The sequence below is a fragment of the Euleptes europaea genome, chromosome 8 (assembly GCF_029931775.1).
Source record: "Euleptes europaea isolate rEulEur1 chromosome 8, rEulEur1.hap1, whole genome shotgun sequence".
Lineage (NCBI taxonomy): Eukaryota > Metazoa > Chordata > Lepidosauria > Squamata > Sphaerodactylidae > Euleptes > Euleptes europaea.
This window is the reverse complement of record NC_079319.1, coordinates 13,925,152-13,952,327: the sequence shown is the minus strand read 5'-3', so window position 1 is coordinate 13,952,327 and position 27,176 is coordinate 13,925,152. Positions and strand designations below refer to the sequence as shown.

Sequence of the window (27,176 nt, the reverse complement as noted above, 5' to 3'; positions counted from 1 at the left end):
AGATTGGGGAACACCTGGAGATTTTGGGGGTGGACCCTGAGAAGGGCGGGGTTTGGGGAGGGGAGGGACTTCAGTGGGGTATAATTCCACAGAGTCCACCCTCAAAGCAGCCATTTTCTCCAGGGGAACTGATCTGTCATGTGGAGATGAGTTGAATTCTAGGATATTTCCTGGCCTCTCATAGAGGATGGAAACCTTACTTGGAGGCCTACCAAAACCAGAGCATTTTGGAAGCATTGTGAAACTTCTAAAGAGGAATCAGGAATTTGTAAACAAAGTACCAGTGTTCCTGCTGCAGCCCTCACAATGACTGCCCATGGAAAGCAATGTTGTCATATAAGCTTCAGCATTTAAGCCTGCTTGTCTAAATGTCTGTGACTGTCCGCATGCCAACCTGCCACTTCAAGAGGCAAGCTGCTCTGCTTACTTTCAAGTAAATTGGCTTGCAAGTAGGCAAAGCCTTCGTGCACTGGGGCACATTCCTTTCTCTTGTGGTTCATCGGCAGACCGTCTGCTTGACATGCAGAAGGTCCCAGGCTCAATCCGTGGCATCTCTGATTAAAAAATCTGTCAGTAGGTGATGTGAAAGACCTCTGCCTGAGACCCTGGAGAGCTGCTGCCAGTCTGAGCAGACACACATGAAGCTGCCTTATACTGAATCAGACCTTTGGTCCATCAAAGTCAGTATTGTCTGCTCAGACCAGCAGCGGCTCTCCAGGGTCTCAGGTAGAGGTCTTTCACATCACCTACTTTCCTAGTCCCTGGAGATTGAACCTGGGACCTTCTGCATGCTAAACAGATGCTCTACCACTGAGCCATGACCCCTTTGACTGTGATGGACCAGGTTCTGATTCAGTATGTTTGGTTCATGTGACGTGTATGTGGTTTTGCAGGGTTCTTACCTACCTTTGGTCCTGCTTGGATTAATCTCTATGGCTCACCCAGAAACCACAGCCTAATGGACGATCACCAGGAGCTCAATGAAGGTTACGGGGAAGGTGTCTCTTTTAGGGGACGGCTCCTAATTGAGCTTGCAGTAGAGATCCTCTCCGGGGGAGCCCATGAGTCAAAGTTTTCAAAGATCATCAAGGACTTAAAGCCGTCTTCCAAGGAGAAGGATGCCAAAGGATCTAAAGGGACAGGGAAAGACAAAGACAAAGGAGCAGAAGATGGAAAACCCCCCTCCTCTTCAGATAAAACCAACTCAACTGATGTGGAAGTGGAGCCATTTGACGTGCTACCTGAGGTAAATATTAAAATTCTTAATTCCAAATGTACAATTAATTTACAGAGTAAGCTTCTGTGTTTAGGGAATGCCTGGTTTAGATGCTGTAGCTTCTCCCTCAGAATTCTGGGAATTGTAGCTCTGTTAGGGGAACAGGATTCTCTATTGGCCTTTTCCTAGCTCTTACACCAAACAACAGTTCCATAAGATCCTTGGAGGTCTTGAACATAGATGTTGGAGAGCTAGGGTTGCCAGTATCCAGGTGGGACCTGGAGATCTCCTGGAATTACAACGGATCTCCTGACAACAGAGATAATTTCCCCTGGATAAAATGGTTGCTTTGGAGGGTGGACATATAGCATTATACCCCACTGAGGCTCATCCCCTCACCAAACCCTGCCCTCCCCAGGCACCACCCCAAATCTCCAGGAATTTCCCAGCCTGGTGCTGGACCCTGGCTCTCTGTACAGTTGCCAGCTCCAGGCTGGGAAATCCCAGGCTGGCAACTGAACTGAGAGCCAGGGTCCAGCTCCTTACTCTCTGAACCGCTCCAACCACAGGCAAGGGGAACAGTCTGGGCCTGAGGTGAGCCAAAGGGCCACCCTACGAGTGGCCATGCTAAGAGCTGCAGCTTGAACTAGGTCAGCACAATCATGTGATCTGAAAAGCCAGTGAGAGTAGAGACAGGAGTATTTAAGTTTTGCCTCTGACTAGGGTCCTCAGTCATAGTAGCATTTTGATGGTAGATGTACCCAGCATGTAGAGCATCAGTGCTCCACTTTTGTACCTGTTGATGTTGTTGCTATGTTGGACTTGACTCCTTGCTAGGGTGGCCAGCCTCCAGGTGGTGGCTGGAGATCTCCCCCTATTACAACTGATCTCCAGGTGACAGAGATCAGTTCCCCTGGAGAAAATGACCACTTTGCCAATGGGACTCTATGGCATTGAAGTCCCTCCCCTCTCCAAACCCTGCCCTCTTCAGGCTGCACCCCCAAAATCTCCAGGTATTCCCCAACCAGGAGCTGGCAATCCTACCCCATGCCTATGATCAAACCCCCTTGCCTCCAGTCCCGACAATTCAGCCTTCAACCCTGTGAGTCTGTATAGCCAGGCCTGGCCCCAGATAACCCTTTCAGGTTCCTGAGAATTCCTTGAGGAAGTCAATGTAGTTGAATGAGTTCAAAGACTTATTAAAGTCTGTAATAGATATGTGTCCTTATGCAAACCCAGATCTCGAAAAGTCAATACTACACTGGACTTTTCTTTAGAACTGTTATGTTACAGAGAGTTTAATTGTTGTTTATGTATTTGTATGAATTTTATTTGCATTAATTGTATCGTATTTTGGTCACATTATGAGAAGACGAATCACTGGGAAAGACAGTCACGCTAGAAAAGGTTGAGGTCAGCAGGAAAAGAGGAAGACCCAACAAGAGATGGATTGACTCTATAAAGGAAGCCACAGCCCTCAATTTGCAAGATCTGAGCAAGGCTGTCAAAGATAGGACATTTTAGAGGACTTTGATTCATAGGGTCGCCATGAGTCGGAAGCGACTTGATGGCACTTACACACAAACACACACACATGAACTTTAACTCTGTTTTATTGGTTTAATGATGTGTGTCTGTAGTCTGGAGATCAGTGGTAATTCTAGGAGTTTTCCAGGCCCCACCTGGAGGTTGGCAACCCTACATGTACAGATGATGTACTAATGTAGCTTTCCAGGATGTGTACGCACAAAGAAACATGCATGGTGATTGCCACATGCAGGATTTCCATTTTGGCGTGCTACCGCAGACATTAGCAATGTCCTGATAAAAGTTTGAAACCTGTATTATGGAAGCAAATAAAGCCTAATGTTGACTGAAGAGGCTGTGGGCAAAATACTTTTCTTACAGCTACTGTAAGCTCTGATGTGCATGTAAATAAGCTGTCATTCCTAAGAAGCCACAGATTGCATGTTGCCTAGAAATGTGAGAACCAAGGGCTAAAATTAACATGAAATTAACAAGAAAGTTTCAGGAATTACCTGTCATCATAGATTGGAGAAAGTACCATAAATCTGTTCTGTTCTCCCCATCCCACCCCCTGCCAGATCCATGAGGAAACATTTGAGGACTTCCTCCTATTTGGGGCATTTTTTGAAGCGACAATGATTGACAGAAAGGTTGGAGATAAACCAATAAGCTTCGAGGTTTCGGTTGGTAAGTTTGTATAATTCTTTTCCAATCATGTGGTTAAATATCTACAAGTTGAGGCTGCTGTTTTCCGGCGGACATTGCCAAAAAATAGTTTGGGAACCCTGGTGCAAAGCAAGATCACTTTCTCCACCAGTCCTCCGTTCAGTCTTCTGGAGCAGTGTTATTATTTTCACTAGAAGGGAGAGAAGGGTGTGGAATCTATACTGGTCAGTAGAAGCTACAGTTCATACACTGGTGACATGCATTTCCAGTACACATGCATGACTACCAAGATACTAATATAAAAGTGTTTTAAGAATGGGAGAGGCTGTGGTTCAGTGTCAGGGTGCTTATTTTGCATGCAGAAGGTCCCAGATGCAGTCTCTAACATCTGCAGTTGAGAGACCTCAGGTAGCAGGTCCTGGGAAAGACCTTTCTCTGCCTAAGACGTTGGAGAGCCACTGCCGAGTAGACGATACTGAGCTAGGTGGCCCAGTGGTCTAACTTGAAAAGATCTTGGCATGACATACCTCATATTAGGGTTTTCGAGGTAAGGGTTGGTCAGAAGTGGTTTGCCATTGCCTTCTTCTGCACAGTACTAACCAGGGTTAGCTGCAGTGGCACTGCCGTTGTCTACTAAAGATCCTCCGCCAGTGTCACCAACCGCTACTGCTGCTGCCCCGCAGCTAACCTTCAATGGAGAGTAATGGACAGATTAAACATATCTGTAAAGTTGTTCGACAGGTAAGCAACACTGAATGTTCTGCCAACACAATTATTGTAAACATGATATATTGGCATTCAGTCAACATTAGGCTGGCCTCCCAGATGAAAAAGGCATCGTGATTGTAAACTTGAAGGGAGTAAAAATTTAATGTTTCATTACCAAAGGGCTCTCTTTTTATAATCCAAATTATATCACCCTGCAGTGCCTGGAACATTCTTTCTGGTTTCGATCCAAGGAGCAGCCTACATTAAGATTCTGCACAGTTATAGAGCTGGCTGGGTGTTACTTTTCAAGGAGCTGTGTAAAGAAGGAGAGGCCCTGTAGACAAACAAAGGCCATGCCTAATATTTATTTAAGCATGGACTTGGGAGAGGCTGAATTCCCAAGAACCTCATTTGTGTATTTGCAGAATAAAGAGCAAGCTTTGGTTTCTATATATAAAACTTCTCCTGGGTGTGGGAAGGGTTGAAATGTGAATCCCAAAGGCCATAACGTAACAGATGTTGTCATGTCCCATTTCCTGGATAGTTAGGACACTGGCTAGGAGGTGGAGGCATTCTTCAGCATGTGTACCTTGTTTGGCTGTTCAAGCGTGTATTTGAGCTCAGAGTCTTGGTCTGCTCTTGAAGCAAACTTCTGTCTCCACTGTGGGCTCTCCCAATCCTGCAGAAATCTGCTTCTCCATAGACCCTGTTGACAGAGAGCCACATGATTCCAGTAGGGTTGTTAGGCAGGCAACCAATGGGAAGATTGAGGGAAAACCCAGAAGTGACATAGGGTAGCTCTTGGAATTGCTGAAAACTCTATGGTAAAACTAGAGTTGTCAACCTCCAATGGTGGCTGGAGATCTCTCGCTATTACAACTGATCTCCAGGCGATAGAAATCAGTTCCCCTTGAGAAAATGGCCACTTTGGCAATTGGACTCTATGGCATTGAAGTCCCTCCCCTCCCCAAACCCCACCCTCTGTGGGCTCCACCCCAAAAACCTCCTGCCATGGTGAAGAGGAACCTGGCAACCTTACTCCTACAAGAGGAAAGAGTCTCCTCTTCCAGAATGGGCCTGCAAGAACCAACCCCCCCATTTTCTTTACTAGAGGCCTTTCTAGACAATCATTTCCTGAGAAATAAACACATTGGATATTTGCAGTAGCTATAAGGGATCCAGAAATCCTTTTCTAGGAAGTTCTTCTGTTGTAGGAAAAATTCAAGATTTTACTTCACTAAAAAGGCAATTAAAAAAAGAAAAGGAAAAATAGGATATTGGTCCCCTGTCCCCATCCAAGCTGTTTCCATTGTGCTAGTGAGCTGAAAGTGGTGATGTGTATTTCGAAGTTACAATTTTAAATAATTTCCTTGTAAATGACTTTATCCATTTGGTCTCATTACTTCTCTTCTATAGATCTAGTTTTTACAGAGCAATAAACAAAAGTACCTAATTTTCTGCAATTATGGGAGGAGGGCAATGAAACAACATTTTCTATCCATTGGGATTTGCTGTCAGGGTGAAAGTTTTATGTAGGCTGTCGTTTTTGTGTCAAAGCCAAAACAGTATAAGGGTAAATGGTTATTTGTGAAGGTGGCCTGTGAAAGTGTTTTTCTCCTCCACTGGCAAAAACAGAAGCCATTTCATTTTATTTCTATTTTATTTATGTTATTTATAATCCACCTTTCTCACTGAGGCTCAGGGCAGGTTACACAGTATGGTCATTGATGCAGGGGAAATTTGCGTTGGGTTTGTTGCACAGTTTTCTGCTCCGAATTCTCAAACATCATTTGCATGAGAGCTCCCTCCACTCCGAATTCCATGAGTACCTTGTGATTAATTAGGCATCCCCAGTGAATCATGGAGCTTCTGAGTCCCTCCCCCTGAAAACGGAGCCTTGTTGCACTTTACTTGGAGGGAACGGGTCAGCTCTTAAAGGGACTGCTGCATGTGCTTTTGCTGGGTATTCCTCCCCACCTTTCTTCAAGAGCTCCCTTCTGTCCGGGAGCTGCCTTCCAACCTTTGCAGCCTCTCTTTGGTGTCTTCCTGCCCATTTCATGACGGTTTAACTCCCTCTTTTGTGCTTTGCTTTGAGGGAAGGGGTTAGATGGGAGGGACAGACATGTGGGAGAAGCCAAAATGGGCACGGGGAGAGGAACCCAAAGTTAAGAGCTATGCATGGAAATGGGGCGAATTTGCGTCGCTCTTGCCTCGAAGCAGTATTTAAATTCATTCTAAAACAGGATCGTAAAACTGCGGGGGAAGAACAAGGCCATAGCGAAGTCACATCTGAAGGTCGGTAAAATCATGAATAATGCAAAGGAAGCCTTGAAGTAGTTCAGTAGGGACTGTGAAGTAAATACCCCTGCATAAATCGCCTATAAGTCTGAGGAATCAATGGATGGGCCATCCGGTAAAAAATGCAATAGACAGTACACAGTACGCTGTGTGAACAGACTGCTGGACTTGATGGGCCTTGGTCTCCAAGACTTTGATGGGTCTCCAAGGCCCATCAAGTCCAGCAGTCTGTTCACACAGTGGCCCACCAGGTGCCTCTAGGAAGCCCCCAAACAAGACAATTGCAGTAGCACCCTGCCTGTGTTTCACAGCACCTAATATAATATAATATAAATGCCTTAAAAGTTCAGACCTTTAAAACTATTCCATACCATTTCTTTTCAACAGGGCGGGTCTAATTAGAATCCCCCTTTTGTCCGTTGCCTTATTTCACTATGTCGTCCTATTCCATTTCTCCATTCCCTTATGCAAGTCCGGTTTTTGTACATCCAGGGAATTTTGGCAATGTGATTGACGGAGTGTCGTCAGGAGCTGGAGGCAAAAAGAAGGGCCACGAAGGAGAAGAGGAAGAAACTGCCCCGTTGCTGCATGAAGGTTCGGGAGATGCTTCGCATGACATTGCGATGCCTCTGGTATCTACCACGCACCCCGAGAAGCCACTGGCCACCGAAGGAAACAGGTGGGGTTTCTGACATTTATACTCTTTATTCAACCTCTGGCCTTTGTTCTGCATTTATAACCACAGTTGGAGAAGATGTAGACTTACCCCACTTTTAAAGAAAACCCTGGAACAGAGGGGACAATTCACACAGGTCAAGGGAAGGCATGAGCATGTTCCCAATGTCATGTTCCTGATCTCTTAACCAATGGTTGGACTGACAATGTTGCATCTGCACTGACTTTTCATTTCTAGAAGTGAAATTTCACAAAGCACAGCAGTGCTGCTTTTGCCTTCACTTTATACGAAACAGCGCATGAACTCAATTGTTCATGAAAATAAAGTGTTTGGGAAATGACTATTTAAGACAGTCTCACAACTGGGATGGAAATCATTCTGCCAAGAATGTCATTACTTTCTCTCATGGCAAAGCTAGAGAATATGGATGCTTGGCTATTATCCTGCAAATAGCCTGCTGCTGGTTTTTTATGTTTTCTCCTGGATAGAAATTAATGTTTAAAGAGCTTCAGTAGAAGAACTGAGATAGTTTCCAAATCTTCAGTTGCTGTGTATGGGTGCTTACAATATTCTAAAGTTCGTTCTTCTCATTTAAAACTGGTATTTCTCTTACTTTGTTGAGGGTGCCCAGCTTGTCTGGACTTTTCTCCAGGGGAACTGATCTCTGTAGTCTGGAGATGAGCTGTAATTCTGGGGGTCCCCAGGTCCCACCTGGAGTCTGGCATTCCTACCCAGAGGGGCAGTGGCTCAGTAGTAGAGCATCTGTGTGATATGTAGAAGGTCCCAGGTTCAATCCCCAGCATCTCCAATCACGTAGTAGGAGAGACCCTGAGATCCTGAAGAGCCATGACAATACTAACTTCGATAGACCAATGGCCACATTCAGTATGAGATAGAAGGCACCTTCAGGCGACCCTGTCTTTCACAGGAGTTCCCCAGGTGACTTTGGGCCAGTCGCCCTCTCTCAGCCTAATTAACCTCACGGTGATGGTGTTGTGAGGATAAAATTGAGAAAGAATGAGATTGTAAACCTCTTTGGGTAGAAAAGCAGGGTAGTATAAATAAATAAACAAACCAGGATTAAACTGTGGTTTAGAATCTAGATTTGTGTAGTGAAAACCAGCTACAGTTTTCCTCGAGAGCCAGGGTGGTATAGTGGTCAAGAGCGGTGGTTTGGAGCGGTGAACTCTAATCTGGCGAACTGGGTTTGATTCCCCACTCCTCCACATCAGCAGTGGATGCTAATCTGGCAAACCGGGTTGGTTCTCCCACTCCTACGCATAATACCAGCTGGGTGACCCTTGGGCTAGTCACAGTTCTCTCAGCCCCACCTACCTCACAAGTGTCTGTTGTGAGGAGGGGAAGGGGGTTAGGTTGCTAGATCCAAGTTGGGAAACGTCAAGAGATTTAGGGGTGGAGCCTGGGGAAGACAGAGACCTCAGTGGGGTATGATGCCATAGCGTCTACCCTTCAAAGCATCCATTTTCTCCAAGGAAACTGATCTCTGTAGTTTGGAGATGAGTTGTAATTCTGGGGTATGTCCAGCTCCCACCTGGAGGCTGGAATCCCTAATTCAGACAACACAGAATTCCACACTGCTGACATCTTCCCTTTCTCAACAGAAACTATAACTATTTGCCCTACGATGAGAAGAAGCCCTGTGTCTATATCAAGAGTTATTGGGGAGACCAGACCTTCAGGCTGTATTTTTCTAATTCCCTCGACAAAATGGCGAATCTGCTGGTGAGTCTGCTGGAATATTGAAGTGTGAGAAACTCACAGACAAAAAATTTGTCTTCCATTCACCAGCCTCACAAAACCAGTTGCTAGGCATTGGGTGGGCATTTGCACACCTGAGACTTAAATCAATGCTTGCTTTAGTCCTTTTTTTGTTATGGCCAGAATGCTCTTTTGCATGACATATGCCTCTCCTTCACTTTCTGTTGAGTATAGAAGTTTATTAAATTGGCTTCTCTAGCTCGGTATTGCCTACTCTGGCCGGCAGCAGCTCTCCGGGGCACCAGGCAGAGGGCAGTCTTTCCCAACAACTCCTATTTAAGATCTCTTTTTAAGAGAGCCAGCGTGGTGTAGTGGTTAAGAGAGGAGGTTTGGAGCGGTGGACTCTGATCTGGAGAACCAGGTTTGATTCCCCACTCTTCTACATGAGCGGCGGAGGCTAATCTGGTGAACTGGGTTGGTTTACCCACTCCTGCACATGAAGCCAGCTGGGTGACCTTGGGCTAGTCACACACTCTCAGCCTCACCTAGCTCACAGGGTGTCTGTTGTGGGGAGGGGAAGGGAAGGGGATTGTAAGCCGGTTTGATTCTCCCTTAAGTGGTAGAGAAAGTCGGCATATAAAAACCAACTCTTCTTCCTGAGATACTGGAGATTGAAATTAAGACCTTCTGCATGCAAAGCAGATGTTCTGCTTCTAAGCCAACGTCCCTCTCCAGTGCAACACTTTTTAAGTGGTTGGGCACATGAAGCTGTCTTGGTCAGGCTGTTGGTCCATCTAGGTCAATATTGTCTGTTCTGATTGGTGGAAGCATTCCATGACCTTGTATAGATATCCTTCTTAGTTCTCTTGCATGAGATCCTGTAGTTGGCAAGGAGAAGGATTGAACTTGGGCCTTTCTGCACACTAAGCAGGCACTCTGTTACTGAGCTATGGCCCTTCCTCTGCAGATAATGTAAATATTTCAGACACTCAACAGCCTCGCATGTGAATAAAGTGCCCCATGATTCTGCTATTGTTTCCTGACTACCTTTCAGTCTTCCTTCTCTTTGCCTATTACGTTTTTAGCCCCACCCTTTCTCCAAGATGCTGAGGATGCTGCACATGGTTCATTCTCTCATTTTGCCCTCACAACAACCCTGTAGGGTAGATCAGGCTGAGACAGAGAAGGAGGGAGAGAGAGCGAGTGGCCCAAAGTTACCCAAAGAACTTTCAGTCTGAACAAAGATCTGAAGCTAGGTTTTCCAGTTCCTCGTCTACCTAATTCATTTATTATTTATTTATTTAAAACGTTTTTAAACCACCTTTCTAGCTTACAAGAACTCAAGGTGGGTTAAAAATGCAACTCACCACTAAAGCACGCTGGCTTTTGGCTTTTGTCCATTTTTTTTTTATATCGGTAATTAGAAATCAGTGAATTTGTCTTGATGGGAATTAGTTTCCTCCACCGTTTACACTGGGCTTCATTTCAGTGGCTTTGTTTAAGGGCTCATCTCATCCATGATTTGTATCAGTAAGGGGAGAATCCTGCCCAAGCCTTTATTGTTGTTCACACTGGGGAAATTAAAGGGCCCTGAACCTTTCTTAGCCTGTGTGGGAGTGAATTAGTAGGCAGCCAGCAACATGGAGAACCTTTCTTGACCCTTATTCATTTCAAAATATGGTCCCCGTCAAAAATCGGCAAGAAAGGATATAGATTGTTTGCCAATTAGCAGTGAATACTCTTTCCCATGGCATCCTCGCGGTTAATTAAAATGAATTGTTTGACTCTACAGTAAACTGAGGAACTAGTTCACTTCTTAGTTAAAAAAAAATCAATCATACATGCCATTAGTTGGTACCAATTATTGTTTACTGCTCCTACTGATTAGCCTTTTCCCTCTATTAATTGCAGCAATTTCAGGCCCCGATGTATTTAGTGGCTTTGGATGTCATTTGCATAACTGATCTTTCTTCTTAGGAAGAAGGTTTAGAACAAGTGAGAGATCTGATCAAGGTTTCTGAGCTTGCATCAGAGGAGAAAATGAGGTCCACTCTCAATGATTTTATCAACCTAAGCCGGTAAGAATGACATCAACTAGACAAGGAGGTGGTAGATTTTATATAGGCCTGGTTCCAGGTTTTGAGGGGGGCAGGGCAGAGACTTCCCAGGGGCCCCTTGCTAGGATTGATAGCTCTGAGTTGGGAAATACCTGGAGATTTGGGAGATGGAGCATGAGGAGGGTGGGGTTTGGGGAGGGGGAGGACTTCAGTGGGTTATAATGCCATACAGTTGTCAGCCCTTGGCCCACAGAACCAGAAATCACCACAAAGTCGTATAGAGTCCAAACAGATGGCTTTTACTGGTCAAATAGGCATACAGTGCAAACGAATAAAATGACAGCTATGAGAGACTCACTAGCTGGGAGATAATATAAGGCAGAAAAGGCGGGAGATTACAAGCATAGGCTGAATACAGTTTCCCAGGAGCTGAGTTCCCAGGCCTAGGTATGCGACCTTGAGGGCCAGACAGTACAACGCAGAGACAGAGGCAATAACGAAACCGAGATAGCAGCCTGACATTCTGCTCCCCTCAAGGCCCCCTCCCAGTTCGCAAGGGGGCTGGCTTATCCGGGTAAGCAATGTGAAAGGCGTTGACGAGGTCGGGGGCGGAGACATCCCATGCGCGCACCCATTCGTCATAGGCAGGGGGGAAATGCTTCCAACGGACTAAATACTGCAGGTTGCCATGGTGAACACGGGAGTCAAGGATCTTGGAGACTTCGAAGTGTTCCTCCCCCCCCCCCACCATGATGGGTTGCGCAGGAGGTGGATCCGGATGCCACTGTGGAGAAGCAACATGGGGTTTGAGGAGGCTAATGTGGAAAACAGGATGCACACGCCTCAAGGATTTGGGGAGAGCCAGTTCCACCGTGACAGGGTTTATGACCCGGGTGATGGGGAAAGGGCCAATGAATTTAGCACTGAGCTTATGGCACGGACGGGTGGAACGGAGATTTTTGGTGGAAAGGTAAACCAAAGCACCCACTTGCAGATCACCCCCGGGGGAGCGATGTTTGTCAGCTTGCGCTTTGTATTTACGCTTGGCCCGGTCGAGGTTGCTAACGAGCCAGGGCCAAGTGGTACGGAGGGCGTGTGCCCAGGAGGCAATGTCGGGGTTCCCCTTCCCCTCTACATCATCTGCAGGAGCAATAGGACTGAAATCTTGTCCATACACAGCAAAAAATGGGCTAAAACCTGTGGATTGATGCATGGCATTATTGTAGGCATATTCTGCTAAAGGTAACAGTTCCACCCAGTCATCCTGGTGGTAGTTAATATAACAGCGTAAATAACATTCAAGTACAGCATTGACACGTTCAGTTTGACCATCAGTTTGAGGATGGTATGCACTAGACAACCCTTGTTCCACTCCCACCAACTTGAGGAAAGCTTTCCAAAACTTAGAAACGAAACCACTTCCGCGGTCACAAATTATCTTACGCGGAAACGAATGTAAACGAAAGATATGCGTCACGAAGAGGCGGGCCAGTTTCTGAGCAGAGAGGATCCCTGCGCATGGAATCAAATGTATTTGTTTAGAAAACAAATCAGTAACAACCCACAACACAGTTTTACCCCCACTGAGAGGGAGATCAGTCATAAAGTCCATAGCAATCACTTCCCAAGGTTTGCTGGGCGTTTCAAGAGGTTGTAGCAGTCCCGGGGGTTTGCCCTGCGATCGTTTCGCAGCGGCACAAACGGGACAGCTGCGGATGAAGGAGTCAATGTCGGAACGCATTCCCCCCCACCAGAACTGTCTGCGCAATAAGTGAAGGGTTTTCAGAAACCCAAAGTGCCCAGCTGTTTTGGCTCCATGAGCTAAATGTAAAACGTCCTTCCGGAGAGCTTTGGGTACATACAATTTCGAGTCCTTGTACCAGGACCCTCCCTGTTCCAAAACACCAGGAGGTAGGGTATGAGCGGAGCGTTCTAAAAGGCACTGGTCCCGAAGGACATTTAAAAAGGACTCGGAGATGGGGATTTTGGAGGGGGCCCCCCCGTCGGCCATGGAGATCTTAGAAACAGTTATGGGGCTAGTGCTTACGTGCGGCGGCGCGCAGACTGCAGGCGGCTGGGCGGCCGGAGGGGTAGGAAGGGCGGGAACGCCGGTCTGTTGCGGTGGCGGCTGGGCAGCCGGTCGGGCTGGCGGAGCCTGTAAGTTGGGTAAGGCGTGCTGATGCTGGGATCGAGTTTGCACAGCCAGCATAGGTAGGGCCCCACGTTGCATAGGGGTGAACAGAGAGTTGGTGGGTCTCTCGAGTTTTACCGGATATTGTGGTAAACGGGAGAGGGCATCCGCGAGAACGTTCTGCTTCCCAGGGACGTGCTTCAGGGTGAAACGGAACTGAGCAAAGAACTCCGCCCACCGTTGTTGTTTCGCCGATAGCTTATGGGACCCCGTGAGGGCAGCTAGATTTTTGTGATCGGTCCAAACCTCAAAGGGGACTTTAGACCCTTCCAAGAATTGTCGCCATAGAGTCAGTGCATGATGAACTGCTGAGGCCTCTTTCTCCCAGATGGGCCAGTTTAATTGAGCGTGCGCAAATTTTTTTGAAAAGTAAGCGCAAGGGTGAAGAAGACCATCCGGTCCTTGCTGGAGGAGAGCCCCTCCCATGGCTACATCAGAAGCATCGACTTGCACAATGAACATTTGATTTGGGTCTGGGTGCCGTAGCACCGGCTCCGAAGTGAAGAGGCGTTTGAGGGCCAGAAAAGCGGCTTGGCATTGCTCAGTCCATAGGATTTTTGCGGAGGGCAAGGCAGCCGAGCTTACTTTTCCCTTAGTTTTCAGTAGGTCCGTAATGGGTAGAGCCACCTGGGCGAAGTTAGGGATGAATCCCCGATAGAAGTTTGCAAATCCCAGAAATTGTTGTACTTGCTTACGGTTGGTGGGGGGAGTCCAATCGAGGACGGCTTGGACTTTGGCGGGGTCCATGCGAAGACCTTGGTGGGAGATGATGTATCCCAAAAACGTGAGTTTGCTTTGATGAAATTCGCACTTAGCTAGTTTTGCGAAAAGTTGATGGTCACGCAGGCGTTGCAGAACTTCCCGGACCAGAGCCACATGCTCGTTCATAGTTTTCGAATAAATGAGAATGTCATCTAAATAGACCACCACCCCACGATATAGAAGGTCATGTAGGATTTCATTGATGAGTTGCATGAAGACCCCCGGGGCCCCTTTTAATCCGAACGGCATCACTAGGAATTCATACATTCCGAAACAGCTAGAGAAGGCAGTGAGGTGCTCATCCCCTTCACGGATACGGACTCGGTAGTAAGCTTCCACCAAGTCTAATTTAGAGAACACACGTCCTTCCTGTAATTGTCCCAAAATATCCGATATTAATGGGATAGGATAGGCGTTGGTCTGGGTAACCGCATTGAGCTTTCTGAAGTCAATGCACAGGCGAAGGTCGCCCTCTTTTTTCCGGACGAAAAACGCGGGGGCCGAGTTTGGGGCATTCGAAGGGCGAATGAACCCTCTGGCGAGGTTTTTGTCCAAAAAGTCCCGGAGGACAGTGCGCTCGGAAGCGCTCATAGGGTAAATCTTACTCTTGGTTAATGTGCAGTCCTTTACCACTTCAATCGCACAGTCTGAGGCTCGGTGGGGGGGTAAGGCATCACATTCCCTAAGGTCGAAGACATCTTCAAAGTCCCGGTATACAGCAGGTAGAACCGGTGGTGCTGGGGCAGTAGAGGTTAATGCTGGAACGGGCGGATATAGCAGAGCAAAGTTCTGCCGATGCTGGTCGCAGGTGGGACTAGCGAAGGAGATAGTGTTTGTTTCCCAATCAATACTGGGACTATGTCCTTTAATCCAGTTAATTCCCAAGACCACTTCAAATCGGATAGGGGCTATAGTGAAGTCTATTTGTTCCCAGTGGGAACCAATTCCCATTGCCACCCCTATGGTGCGGTGATCAACTGGACCCCCCTGGAAATGGCTTCCGTCCATTTGGGCAAATTGGACGGGGGCGGGTAAAGCCTCAGAGTCGGCTCTGAGTGCAGCAAAAGTGGCTTCGCTTATGAGAGTGCGACAGCAACCGGAGTCAATTAGTGCTTTGACGGGGAGTTGTGGACCACCGTTAAGGTGTTGTAAAACTGCATCCACGTAGACGGTGGAGTCCACTTCTTTGATTTTGGTAGGAGCATTCGGTTTGATAGGAAGATCCTGAGAGGTCTGTGGAGACGCTCCATTCACCACAGACCGGAGCCGTTTTTTGACAAGTCGAGGGGAGATTCCAGGTTTAAGGCTGGAGAAATCCAAGGATTTTCCTCATCCGAAGAGGGAAAGTTGTCCCCCAATGGGGCACTTGTAATCCGAGACCCGGCGGGGTCGTTGGTAGTGGGCAGGGAGGCTGGGTCCCCGGCATGGAGTGCAGAGGGTGTGGGTCTTCCCGGAGCTGCGCTGCGGGTGGCCGCGGTGCCTCTGCGTGGTGGACGACCTCGGGCGCGGGTTGTCGTGCTGGGACGAAATAATTCCTGGCGGCGCGGGCAAACGGCTGCAAAGTGGCCCATTTCTCCGCAAGTAAGACAGGCACCCCTCTGAAATCGGGCTTCACGTTCCTGGGGCGGACGTGGGGGATTTCGTGGGACGAGCAGTGGTGCTTTGGGTTGAGGCTTTTGGGTGCCTTTTTCCTTGTGCTTTTGACGAACGAGAGAAATAAAGCGTCGGCGGCTTTCCACTTCCTCGGCTAATAGGATCCAGTCTTCGAGGGTATCGGGATCGCCCCGCATGTAAGACCAGTTCAGAATGTCAGGATGCAAGGCTTCCCTGAAATGATGGATCAGGGTGGTCTCGGGCCAACCTACAATTTTACTTGCCAGTCGTTGAAATTCATCGGCAAATTCTCGAACTGTAGCAGAGCCTTGTTTTAATTGTAAGAGTTCCGTTTTGGCTCTTTCCCCCAGGAAGGGGTCCTCAAACCTCCTTCTCAGGGCGGTCATGAAGTTGTTGAGGGAACGAATAGCACGAGAGCGGGTGTCAAACTGGAGGACCATCCAGTCAGCCGCTTTACCTGTCAGAAGGGAAGCTACGTAACGCACCCGGCTATCTTCCGTGGGGAAAAGTTGTCCTTGTTCTCGCATATAACTGTCCACCTGATGCAAGAAACAAGGCAAAGTCTCGAGAGATCCGTCATACGTAGTCCTCAATTTGAGTTGCTTCCAAGGGCCGGGCGCAGGTTGGCCCGGTTGCACGGGTGGTCCGGGCGGAGGAACAACAGGAGCTCCAGGAGGCAAGGGTGGAGCAGGCACATTAGCGGGTGGTTGCACGGGTGGTCCGGGCGGAGGAATAACAGGAGCTCCAGGAGGCAAGGGTGGAGCAGGCACATTAGCGGGTGGCTGTACGGGTACCCCCTGACCCGGTATCGGAACGGGCTGTCTCTGAGCTATCAGGGTTTGTTGTAATTGCCTGTTCTCCTGAAGCATACGTTCCATTAGTTCCTGGAGTTGATCAACACGGTCGGAGAGCTCCCGATTCTGGGCTCGTAAGAGATGAACCTCCTCACTTGGGCCACCAGTAAGATGAGGTTTACTGGTCCGGAAGCTTGTGGCCCATTGAGAGCTATCCCCATATAGATCCTCGTCTTCAGACTCTCCTGAGTCTCGACGTCGGTCAGCCAAATGGCGTGCGCGTTGGGTCGCGCGCGACGGGACAAACGCCGGGGAAAAAGACAGACCTGATAGCCCTTGTACATTGTCCTTGGGGCGCGTGTCCACGTTCGCCCGATCCCTAATCCTTGCTGCAGCCGCCCTGGCTGCTTCCGCAGCTTCTCTCTCTCTTGCGACCTTAGCCGCTTCGGCGGCTTGCTGATCCGCAAGAACTTTGGCGTTCTCAAGTCTTAGGGCAGCCTCTGCCGTAATGCGCGGCAAAAGTTCTGTCTCCAGGAGTGAGAGTATGGGGTCGGGTTCCCCGCCCAGCAGAGGTTGTACTCGAACCGCCAGTGCGGGTGCCTCGGCTCCAAAAGTCGAGGTCAAAACTTGAGCCAAGGTGGCTACCGGGGTGTCCTTTGTACATTCCACAAGGAGAAGAGCGGTGCTAATAGCGACTCGCTTGGCCTCAGCCTGACAGCTGGCTGCATCCGGGATCAGGGAAAAACCCTCCGGCGGGGCTCCCGCCATGGTAGAAAGAGTTTCTCGAGAAATAAGATTATCCAAAAGTCCAGTTAATATTTGTAAATCCTCAGTTGCCAACCGGGCATCGTCCAGTAATTGATCCAAGTCTTGAAGATCTAAACGAGTATCAGTATCCTCCGACGTCAACATCCAGAGAGTTCCTTTAAGAGATTGCCACTGTTCCTGTACCAGTCCCCTCAAGCGGCAAACCTCTCGGGTAGTCCGGAAAAGTTCAGCGATTAAGTCTTGTAACAGAGTAGGATCCTCAGAGAAGGGCTCCAGGGTAGTAGATCACCTGGAGAGCTGCACAGCTCCCATCCAAGTGGCAGGCGAACCCCCCTGGGCTCCAGCCTGGCTAGTAGAATGGTGAAGAGATAGCTGTCATAATGTCAGCCCTTGGCCCACAGAACCAGAAATCACCACAAAGTCGTATAGAGTCCAAACAGATGGCTTTTACTGGTCAAATAGGCATACAGTGCAAACGAATAAAATGACAGCTATGAGAGACTCACTAGCTGGGAGATAATATAAGGCAGAAAAGGCGGGAGATTACAAGCATAGGCTGAATACAGTTTCCCAGGAGCTGAGTTCCCAGGCCTAGGTATGCGACCTTGAGGGCCAGACAGTACAACGCAGAGACAGAGGCAATAACGAAACCGAGATAGCAGCCTGACAACAGTCCACCTTCCAAAGTGGCCATTTTCTCCAGGTGAACGGATCTCTGTGGCCTAGAGATCTGTTGTAATAGCCACCACCTGGAGGTTGACAACCCTATCCCTTCCCCTCTTCTACCCGCTATGCCATCCTTCCCTTCCCTCATCCGCATACCTCCCACCTGTCTGCGTGTTGTCCCCTGCCTGCTTATGAGCTCTCCCACTTAGGGTTGCCAGGTGCCTCTTCACCTCCAGCAGGAGCCTTTGGGGGCGGAGCCTGAGGAGGGCGGGGTTTGGGGAGGGGAGGGACTTCAATGCCATAGAGTCCAATGGCCAAAGCAGCCGTTTTCTCCAGGGGGACTGATCTCTATCGGCTGGAGATCAGTTGTAATAGCAGGAGATCTCCAGCTAGTACCTGGAGGTTGGCAACCCTACTGGTACCCCAACATCGTGCCAGCATGCTGACATCACTTTTGGTAAAAACCAGATCTCCATTGGCTGGAGATCAGTTGTAATAGCAGGAAATCTCCAGTCACCACCTGGAGATTGGCAACCCTATTCCCACTGCCTATGCTCAACCCTGCCTTCAGCCCTTTCCCCAATGGCACTAGCTGGGAGCACAGCAGAGTGCTAGCAAATAAGTGAAAGTGTGTTGGGGGGAGGGGGGTTTAAGAGCAGTGGGGCCCTGGTAGCCCAGCTCTAGGATGGGAAATATCTGGACATTTTTGGGGTGGAGGGTGGTATTTGGGGAGGGGAGGCACTTCAATGGTTTTATATGTGGGCCCTGATTTTATATGCAGGCTACAGGTAGCAGCAGAGAATATGGTGCGAATGGAAGCAACTAAAATTGCAGCTTGCTTACTTGGTGTTCTGTTGGCACTGCGAAAGGTTCCACTGCTTTGGGTGCCACAGACTTCACACGATGAAATCATTTCGACTCACATAAACACATGAACACTTTAAGCTTCTTTATACTGAATCAGACCCTTGGTCCATCAAAGTCAGTATTGTCTACTCAGACCGGCAGCCGCTCTCCAGGGTCTCAGGCAGGGGTCTTTCACGTCACCTGCTTGCCTAGTCCCTTTAACTGGAGATGCCGGGGACTGAACCTGGGGCCTTCTGCATGCCAAGCAGATGCTCTGCCACTGAGCTACAGCCTTTTCCCATTTCCGTTGCCTTTATCGCAGCAATTCATTAGTAGCTTGTCAGCTAGGCTGTTGGAATCATCAGAAGAACATAATAGACAGTGGAAATACCCACCGACGTCTCTTGCAAATATAATATGGGAAAATGTACAAGGTCACCAAGTGTGTAGAAGCCTTCAGCGGCTTAAATCTCTGTCACGCGCAGAGGATAAAGTGCAAAATAGCCACATATCTCCCTGGTGTAATTAATTTATACTGAAACATTATCATACAAATTGCATTCCTTTGCAACTGTCAAAGACACCTCCATTTTTATATATTATGAATCCAAGCACTTAGTTATTATTTTTTGGCTCATTCACTGTGCTGTGATGTACCCATTGCAGCAGAAATATTATCCGTCGTTATGAAGATACTATCTCTTCCTGACTCCCAAAATTGCTTCTGTATTTTCATCTCAGGGCCTTCATTGCTAATGCCGAAAAGAAGCCCAAGCTGATGAATCGGACAGCTTTGGACAAAAAGAGGCTGACGTTATGTAAGCAAGAACTGGTACGTGAAAGATATTCCTTTGAGCCTTGCTGACGTGAGGGCGCTTCGTCCAGCAGATTTATTGTGTGAGATAATAGACTCGTAACTGCTGGAGACTTTATAGCATAACAGAAACATTACAGGAGAACAGTCTATCTGTAAGAATGTAATACCGTAGACACATTGTGTGTTGTTCTGAAGCTGTCTGAAGGGGATCGTTTGGAAATTTCCCACCTTGAGCTTGCCTGCAAGCTTTCCTTAGTATAATGATTCCATGGGCAATGTCGAATCTTGTCCTGCTGGCGCATCAAGATTTTAAATATCAGGAGCATATTGGAACTGTGAAATGATGGATGTCCTGTCCATTTACTTTGAGAAATGTGCAGATCCATTCAGTTCCACAGCGGTGATCGTCCAGTTGTGATCTCAGGCTCTCTGAGGCTCTTCATAGGTTTCTCAGGGGTTAATGAGAAAACCGGTCATGGCAGACCGCTTCCTTGAAAGACATCTTGTTAATCTTCCTCTGTCCTGATCTGGTTGGCCCAGGCTAGCCCCATCAGGCTACCCCCATCTCAGAAGCTCAGCAGGGTTGGCCCTGGTTAATACTTGGATGGGAGACCAGCAAGGAAGCTGAGGATTGCTACGAAGAGGCAGGCAATAGCAAACCACCTCTGTTTGTCTCTTGCCCTGAATATCCTAAGGGGTCACCAAAAGTCAGCTGCAACTTGACAGCAGAAGCAAAGTAGCTGTTTGAATAATTTGTGAGTGTTAAAGCTAGGATTTTGGTTAAACAATCATTGCACTTGGTACGGTTTCCCACTTCTAAGCATCTGTGTATAGATGCAGGCCCCACTGATTATATTTAGAATTATTTTCAGATGTTTGCCAAGGTTTTCAGCCATAGCAGGATGATTGGCATAATTTTTATCAATCTTCTTTTGGCTGGAGAAGGAGCACAATTTGCCACAATAGCAGAAGGAGCACAATTTGCCACAATAGCACAAATAGCATGCTGCTGCTTTCTTTGTGACAAATTTGGGGGAGAGGGGATAAGCCTCACCCCCTACTCTTTTTGACCATCAGTTAGGGAGACAGATGCAGGATGGCAAGAAGGAGAAACAAGGGTGCCATGTGCAGGGATAAGTACGGGGGGTGGGAGGGTACTCATAGTCCAAACACATCCCAGCACACCCCTTCTCTCTTTTATTGTGGGCTTTTCTGCAGTCTCATTTTCCTCACTTCTAAGTTCCTATTTCTTGGGGGAGGGTGCAGTTCCACATGTGCGTTGCTCCCTCTGGTGGTCTATTTGCTACAACACAGGTTTAAATCTTGCGTATCTCCCTGCAAATTTTGGGGGTTACCGCACCTGCATTCCCAGCGATGTATTAAGACTTTGAAAATGTTATAAAAAATACTGTTCACACTTTCTATGTATTCCCAGTGATGTATTAAGAGTTTGAAAACGTTATAAAAAATACTGTTCGCACTTTGTTTGGCCCCTTTAGCTGTGAAGACGTCTTCCAACCATTTATAAGCTGTGGTATCCAAAAACCCTTTTAAAGGGATGTTTTTTACAACATTTTCATACTCTTAATACATCACTGGGAATACAAAGTGTGGTAACCCCCTTAAACTGCAGGTTTTTATGCTGGACATAATCCTGTGTGATATCGCATTGACCACTAGAGGGAGCAACGCACATGTGGAACTGAAAAAACCCCTCCAAAGAAACAGGAACTTAGGAAGGAGGAAAATGAGAATGCAGAAAAGCCCTGTTCCTCTTGCCTACTTGGATATTTAAACGCTGATAATATGCAGGGAGGAAGAGGCATCTTCTGTAAAGATTATCTTCTGACAAGTTAATCCAGGCCATTGTGATAGTGGAAGAAACAACATTACTGGAGTGATTCTGCTGATGCAGCCCCTATAGTCTTCTGGCTGGCTCTCCTTGTACGTCTCACTAGATAGCATGAAATACGTATGACATGCAGAAAGTTCTATTTATTGTCTCTTGGTTACTGCAGGAAGCGATGGCCAAGGATGCCCAAGGGATCATTCAGCAGCAAAAGAAGAAGATTCTCCTTGATGAAATGATGCGCGAGACAGAGGGTTTTATTGAAAAGATTCGCTTTTTAGTCGATGAGGTAACTTATTTATTTATTTACAAAATTTATGCCCTGCCTTTCTGTCCTAATCAGGCCATCAAGACAGCTAACAGATTGTAAACATACATAATAAAAATGCATCTTTAAAAAACCACTAAAACCAAACAAAAACACATCATTAAAACACTTAAAACCAAGCTTTAAAAGCACATACAAAAATGTAAAAATGATGACATATAGGGCTGGAAGGAGAGATAGTAGAGAAAACTTCGAAATTTCACCCACTGGTGGAAGATGATAACAGAAAGGGACTGGTGAATCTCTTTTCAGAGAGAGTTCCAGAGTTTTGGCACTACAACTGAGAACACCCTCTCCCAGGTTGCTACCTGCCTAAACTCAGAAGGTGGAGGCACCTGAAGCAGGGTCTTGGACGATAACTGAAGGGTTGGGTAGGTCAGAAACTTCAGCTCAGCTTTTGAAAGCACCAGAACCTGTTGGACAAAACTGTCCAAGGGCCAAGATTGTTTCTGTGTTTTTGTTTGTTTTCAGTTGCTTATGAGGGATAAGCTTGTATGTAAGTGTTCATACCCCACAATGTGATGCATCTGCATGGAGAGCTGAGGGTTTCTGTGTGAACTGTGTTGGAGAGCTTCATGACTTGCAATGATTGGAATAAGCTGAGAGTGGAATGAGATGTGACAAAGAATGCAGGGCTGGACTAAAAATGGCAGCCCCGTACCAAATTCCTCTCCTTTCGGGCAGCTAATCGAAACACAAAAAAATGGTATTATTATGTGTGCACCCTTAGGGATGCACCCTTAGGAATGGCAAACAATATGAACCAGGGGGCAGGACAAGATATGTCATGTGATTGCATGTTACGGAGAGAGGAGGCTGAGTGACACGGGGCTGTCATTTTCTCCCTGATCAGTGATTCAAGCCCTGTTCATAGATGGCCTAAATGACAGTGGATAGTTTCTCCTACTTTCTCTGCCTGGCTTTTCTCTCTTGTGCCTTTTCAGCAAAACCACGGAGCTCTTGTTGGTTCAAGATTCACACACACAAAAAATGCATTTGCTTGTTACTCGGAAAAGCCACGTGTAATGCTCAAAGCACATGTCTTTCTTTCTGAAGCCTCAGCATACTGTGCCTGATGTGTTCATCTGGATGCTCAGCAACAACAAAAGAGTTGCTTACGCGAGAATCCCCGCCAAGGACGTACTCTATTCCCCTGTGACCGAGCAGAGAGGCGAACACTGTGGGAAGATTAAAACCCATTTCTTGAAAGTAAGTCGAAGAACCTTGTCATAAGTTTTAGCTACGCAGCATTTTTATCCAAGTTCTTTTTAAACTGATAGGTGTAGATAAATTTATGCAAAAGGAAAAAAATAGGGAAAAAACACCTTTAAGAATTCAGCTATAAATCAGCAGATTTGTCGTGTAGAAGTGATTGTTTCCAGAGATCATTAACAAAATGAGGAAACAGTCCTGTCAAGCTATTTTTAAACCCCATATAAATGCCCAGATAGAGGGTGTGGTGAAGTTCTATTGATTAAATTGAAAAGAGTACCTTAGAGTGCCTGACTAGGGTCTTTTAGGCATGGCTAAAAGTTTTGCCCGCTGTCTCCCCTCCGATGACTTTATTTGGATTATGCATGCTGTTTCTGACCGTCAGAAGTCGCCTCGCTCTCCCCCTGCATTTTCCCATGTTTGGACCAGGTTTTCAAATTCAAAATAAAACTGGTCTCTCAGAACGTGGGCAAAGACCCAAAGTCGTCAGAGGGGTGACAGCGAGTGAAATAGCCATACACAAAAGACCTAGGATGTGGGCTCCAGTGCTCAGTTTCCCACATAGTCTTGAAGCTTAGTGGGTGATCTTGGGCTCGGAGTGGGAAGAACGGGGTTCAAATCCCTTTGTTTGTTTGTTTGTTTGTTTTGCCATCAAAACCCAATCAGGTTATGGCGACCCTGTAGGGTTTTTAAGACAAGAGACAAACTGAAGTGTTTTGCCGTTGCCTGCCTCTGTGTAGCAACCCTGGACTTCCTTAGTGGTCTTCCATCCAAGTACTAACCATCTGACACATGAACACATGAAGCTGCCTTATACTGAATCAGACCCTTGGTCCATCAAAGTCAGACCGGCAGCTGCTCTCCAGGGTCTCATGCAGGGGTCTTTCACATCACCTTCCTGCCTAGTCCCTTTAACTGGGGATGCCGGGGGTTGAACCTGGGACCTTCTGCATGCCGAGCAGATGCTCTACCACTGAGCCACAGCCCCTCCCCTGCTTAGTTTCTGAGATCTGATGAGATTCGGCTTGCCTGGGCCATCCAGGTCAGGGCTCAGATCCCCTTTCACCCATAGAACTCAATGGGTGGTCCTGCTCAAGTCTCAACTACATGTATATCCCCCCCCCCCATGAGAGCAAAGCAACTTGGGAAGGTCAATTTTGAGCAGTCACAGAACAGGAAGGGAAAGAGTGAAGCTGCCTGCCCCTGATTACTTTGCGCTAAAAAAAGAATCTGTCAAGAGAAAGCGTCACACAGTTAAGCATCCCTGCCGTTGTTTGAGCCTTAGCTCAAGGATAACTTATTTCAGAGGCTTTTGTGGGTATGAAAATGGAATATTTGCCCTGCATGCCACCTTGGAGGAAGGATACAAATACGTCAAAGGACTTGCCAAAAATGTTCAGCATGTTTCCTCTCCAACCTCGTTCTTTTTGGTTTTACATTTTTTGTTCCTTCAGTTGCCAGGAAAACGGCCGTCCGGCTGGAACGTCCATGGGAAAGTTGACACTTACCTATGGCTGGGTTCCATAAAATACGCCCACACTATTTTGGACAACTTACCTTTCGGATATGAAACAGAAACGCCTTCTGCAGTGAGCGGAGGACACCACGCCGCCCCCCCACCTGTCAGCCTGGTCTATAAAAGTAAGACATATTTTCATCTAGATGTAAGGATACAAGTTATACTAGTTAAGTTTGCTTCTTCAACAAAACATTGCTATCAACCATATATCTGGGTCATGTAACTTATAGTGAGGTCACACCTATTGGGAATCCTTCATGCATTACTTCAGGGGTATGGGACCAGCTATCCTAAGGGTTCTTCCCACAACACTTTCTATTTATATTGTAAGCCGCCTTGGGTTCTGCAAGGGAAAAAGGCAGCTAATAAATGTTCTAAACAAATTAGCAAACACTTGAAATATTTGGAAGTCTGGAGATACAAGGAGGACATCAGTTATGTGATTCTTCTCACTCAATTGTTGGCTGGCTGGGATAGGATTGGATTAGTTTGGAAGGACCTAAGCAGTTGGCCTGGCCCCCATAGGATTGCCAACTTCCAGGTATTAGCTGGAGATCTCCTGCTATTACAACTGATCTCCAGCTGATAGAGATCAGCTCACCCAGAGCTTTGGCAATTGGACTCTATGGCATTGAAGTCCCTCCCCTCCCCAAACCCTGCCCTCCTCAGGCTCCACCCCCAAAACCTCCCGCCAATGGTGAAGGACCTGGCAACCCTAGGCCCACATGATCCCAGACTTCCACCTGTTTCTGTTATGACATGAAAATAAGCTGCAGGAATGGACATCTTGTGCCACTATGGTAAGCATAAAGGAAGCCGTACTAAACTGAAAGAATGTGGTCTACTTGGTATTTAAAGGGGTCGTCATGGGCTAGTGCTGGTTCTGCCAGAATAACTCGCACTGGTCCATGGTTGCGAGTCATGAGCCAAAATGGGCTCTTGCCCTTTTGGGTTGCACTTCTGGCCAACCCCATATGCCAAACACCTGCACAAATGGGAGGGCAGATGCTCCGCCCTGGTCTTATTCAGCTGGCTCAGATGTTCTCAATTTCTGCCTGCCCCCCTAACTTAGATGTTCCCACTTTCCTCCCCTCTTGGCACTGCTGACCAACACTAGGCTCCAGATACCTGCTCAAAGACTACATTAAGTGCATGGTGCACTTAATTGTTCGGCATGCGCTGGAAGCAGCTGCAACTCAGTCTGGGCTAGTTCCCCCCCCCCCTTCCCTGAGATTGCCACATGCTGAATTGGTCATGGGAATATGATCTCTTGTCAACACAGAACTTCATGTACTTTGGAGTAATCAATGGGACTGGCTCCTAAATAAACATGCCTCAGATCAGCTGTGACAATTGCTTTGTAGTAGAATTATTTGTGTAAGCTTAGTCTAGGATTATGATTCTGGCTGTTCCCTTGAATTATTTCATTATTGCACCAGAGAACCACAGAACTGAAAAGAGAACTCGACAGCCATCTGTCTGACTCCTTTGTATTGTAGCAGGATGGACCATTTGAGTTTCCCCTGCACTGATAATATACTTCTCACCACTGTATTTCCCCAGCCAAGAATATGTTCCAGCTGAGAGCTCATATGTATCAGGCCAGGGGACTTATAGCAGCTGATACCAGTGGACTTTCGGATCCATTTGCCAAAGTCACTTTTATTTCGCACTGCCAGACCACAAAAGTAAGGAGTGAAAATCAAATAGTGTTGTTGTTTTTTTGGAGGGGGGGTGCTTGCATGTTTGTCAGAATAATAATCTCCCACCATATGCCATATGTCAGGATAATTACGCAACTTTAAGGTTGACAATGAGGAAATTGAAATTGTTGAAGACTTTCTATTCCTTGGTTCCACCGTCAACCAAAAGGGAGACTGCAGCCAAGAAATCAGAAGGAGATTGAGACTGGGAAGGGCAGCCATGAAGGAGCTAGAAAAGACTCTGAAATCAGTGGGTGCAATTAGTGCTATCCAATGCTGATACTATATGGGTACCTATGAACTTCAAACTACAAAACAAAGAGTATCTTTGGAGGGCAACAGTGTAAATCAGGAAAGTGGTACATGGGAAGTGTTTCCCCCCTCCTTTCCCCAGCACAACTCTGACCCTCCCCTCCCCTCATCCTGGCAGCTGCTTTAAAGAAATGCAGGGAATCCTGCATTTCATGCATCGTTTGGTCCTGTGTCTGGGAAAAGAGTACAGACGTCTCATTTTATCGGCATTTGTGTTGCTTCACTCAATGCACTGCTTTCTCTCCCACAAGATCATTCAACAGACATTGTCTCCTACCTGGAACCAAATGCTACTGTTTAATAATATTCTACTTCATGGAGATGGGAAAGAAATCGCCGAATTTCCTCCAGTGGTCGTTGTGGAACTATACGATGACGATGCAGTGGTAATGATTTCTACCTTTTTCTTTTAAGAAATGTTCAGCTATCTTTAACAAACAATAACAGCGCTACTATAACATATTATAGTTGCTCATATGATAAAATAGTATTGAACATGGTGGTGGTGGAAAATGCCATCAAGTTACAGCCAACTTATGGCAACCCTGTGGGGTTTTCAAGGTAAGAGGCAGAGGTGGTTTGCCATTGACTTCCTCTGCATAGCAACCCCTGACTTCCTATCCAAATACTAACCAGGACCAACCCTATTTAGCTTCCACAATCTGGCTAGCCTGGGCCATCCCTGTTAGGGCAGCAGTGAACGTGCAAAGATCAAAATAAAAAAAAATCTCTTAAGAGTGGAGGATAACTTCTGGTGCTTCTCAGTAGAGCATTTTTTGTCATATTAGGACAAATTATATATATTTATGTGTCTTCTGTACAATATTGTCTGTTACTATCCACAATGTGGAAGTAGCAGAACAGTAGTTTTGAAATCAGTCACCTGATCTCCCAGCTTGTACCAAAAAAGCAGAGCCAGAACATAATC

The 27,176-nt window shown here is 46.9% G+C and overlaps 1 protein-coding gene across 1 annotated transcript in view; it reads left to right on the top strand.

Annotated features, from left to right (window-relative positions):
• Positions 1-27,176, top strand: part of FER1L6 (fer-1 like family member 6) — a 114,918-nt gene that overhangs the window by 46,762 nt on the left and 40,980 nt on the right. The window contains exons 12-22 of the mRNA XM_056854664.1: positions 894-1,246; positions 3,322-3,430; positions 6,908-7,094; positions 8,714-8,834; positions 10,788-10,888; positions 19,250-19,340; positions 21,344-21,463; positions 22,559-22,711; positions 24,169-24,355; positions 25,797-25,921; positions 26,500-26,634. Coding sequence (XP_056710642.1) covers positions 894-1,246; positions 3,322-3,430; positions 6,908-7,094; positions 8,714-8,834; positions 10,788-10,888; positions 19,250-19,340; positions 21,344-21,463; positions 22,559-22,711; positions 24,169-24,355; positions 25,797-25,921; positions 26,500-26,634 — 1,682 coding nt within the window. The remainder of the gene's footprint in view (positions 1-893; positions 1,247-3,321; positions 3,431-6,907; positions 7,095-8,713; positions 8,835-10,787; positions 10,889-19,249; positions 19,341-21,343; positions 21,464-22,558; positions 22,712-24,168; positions 24,356-25,796; positions 25,922-26,499; positions 26,635-27,176) is intronic.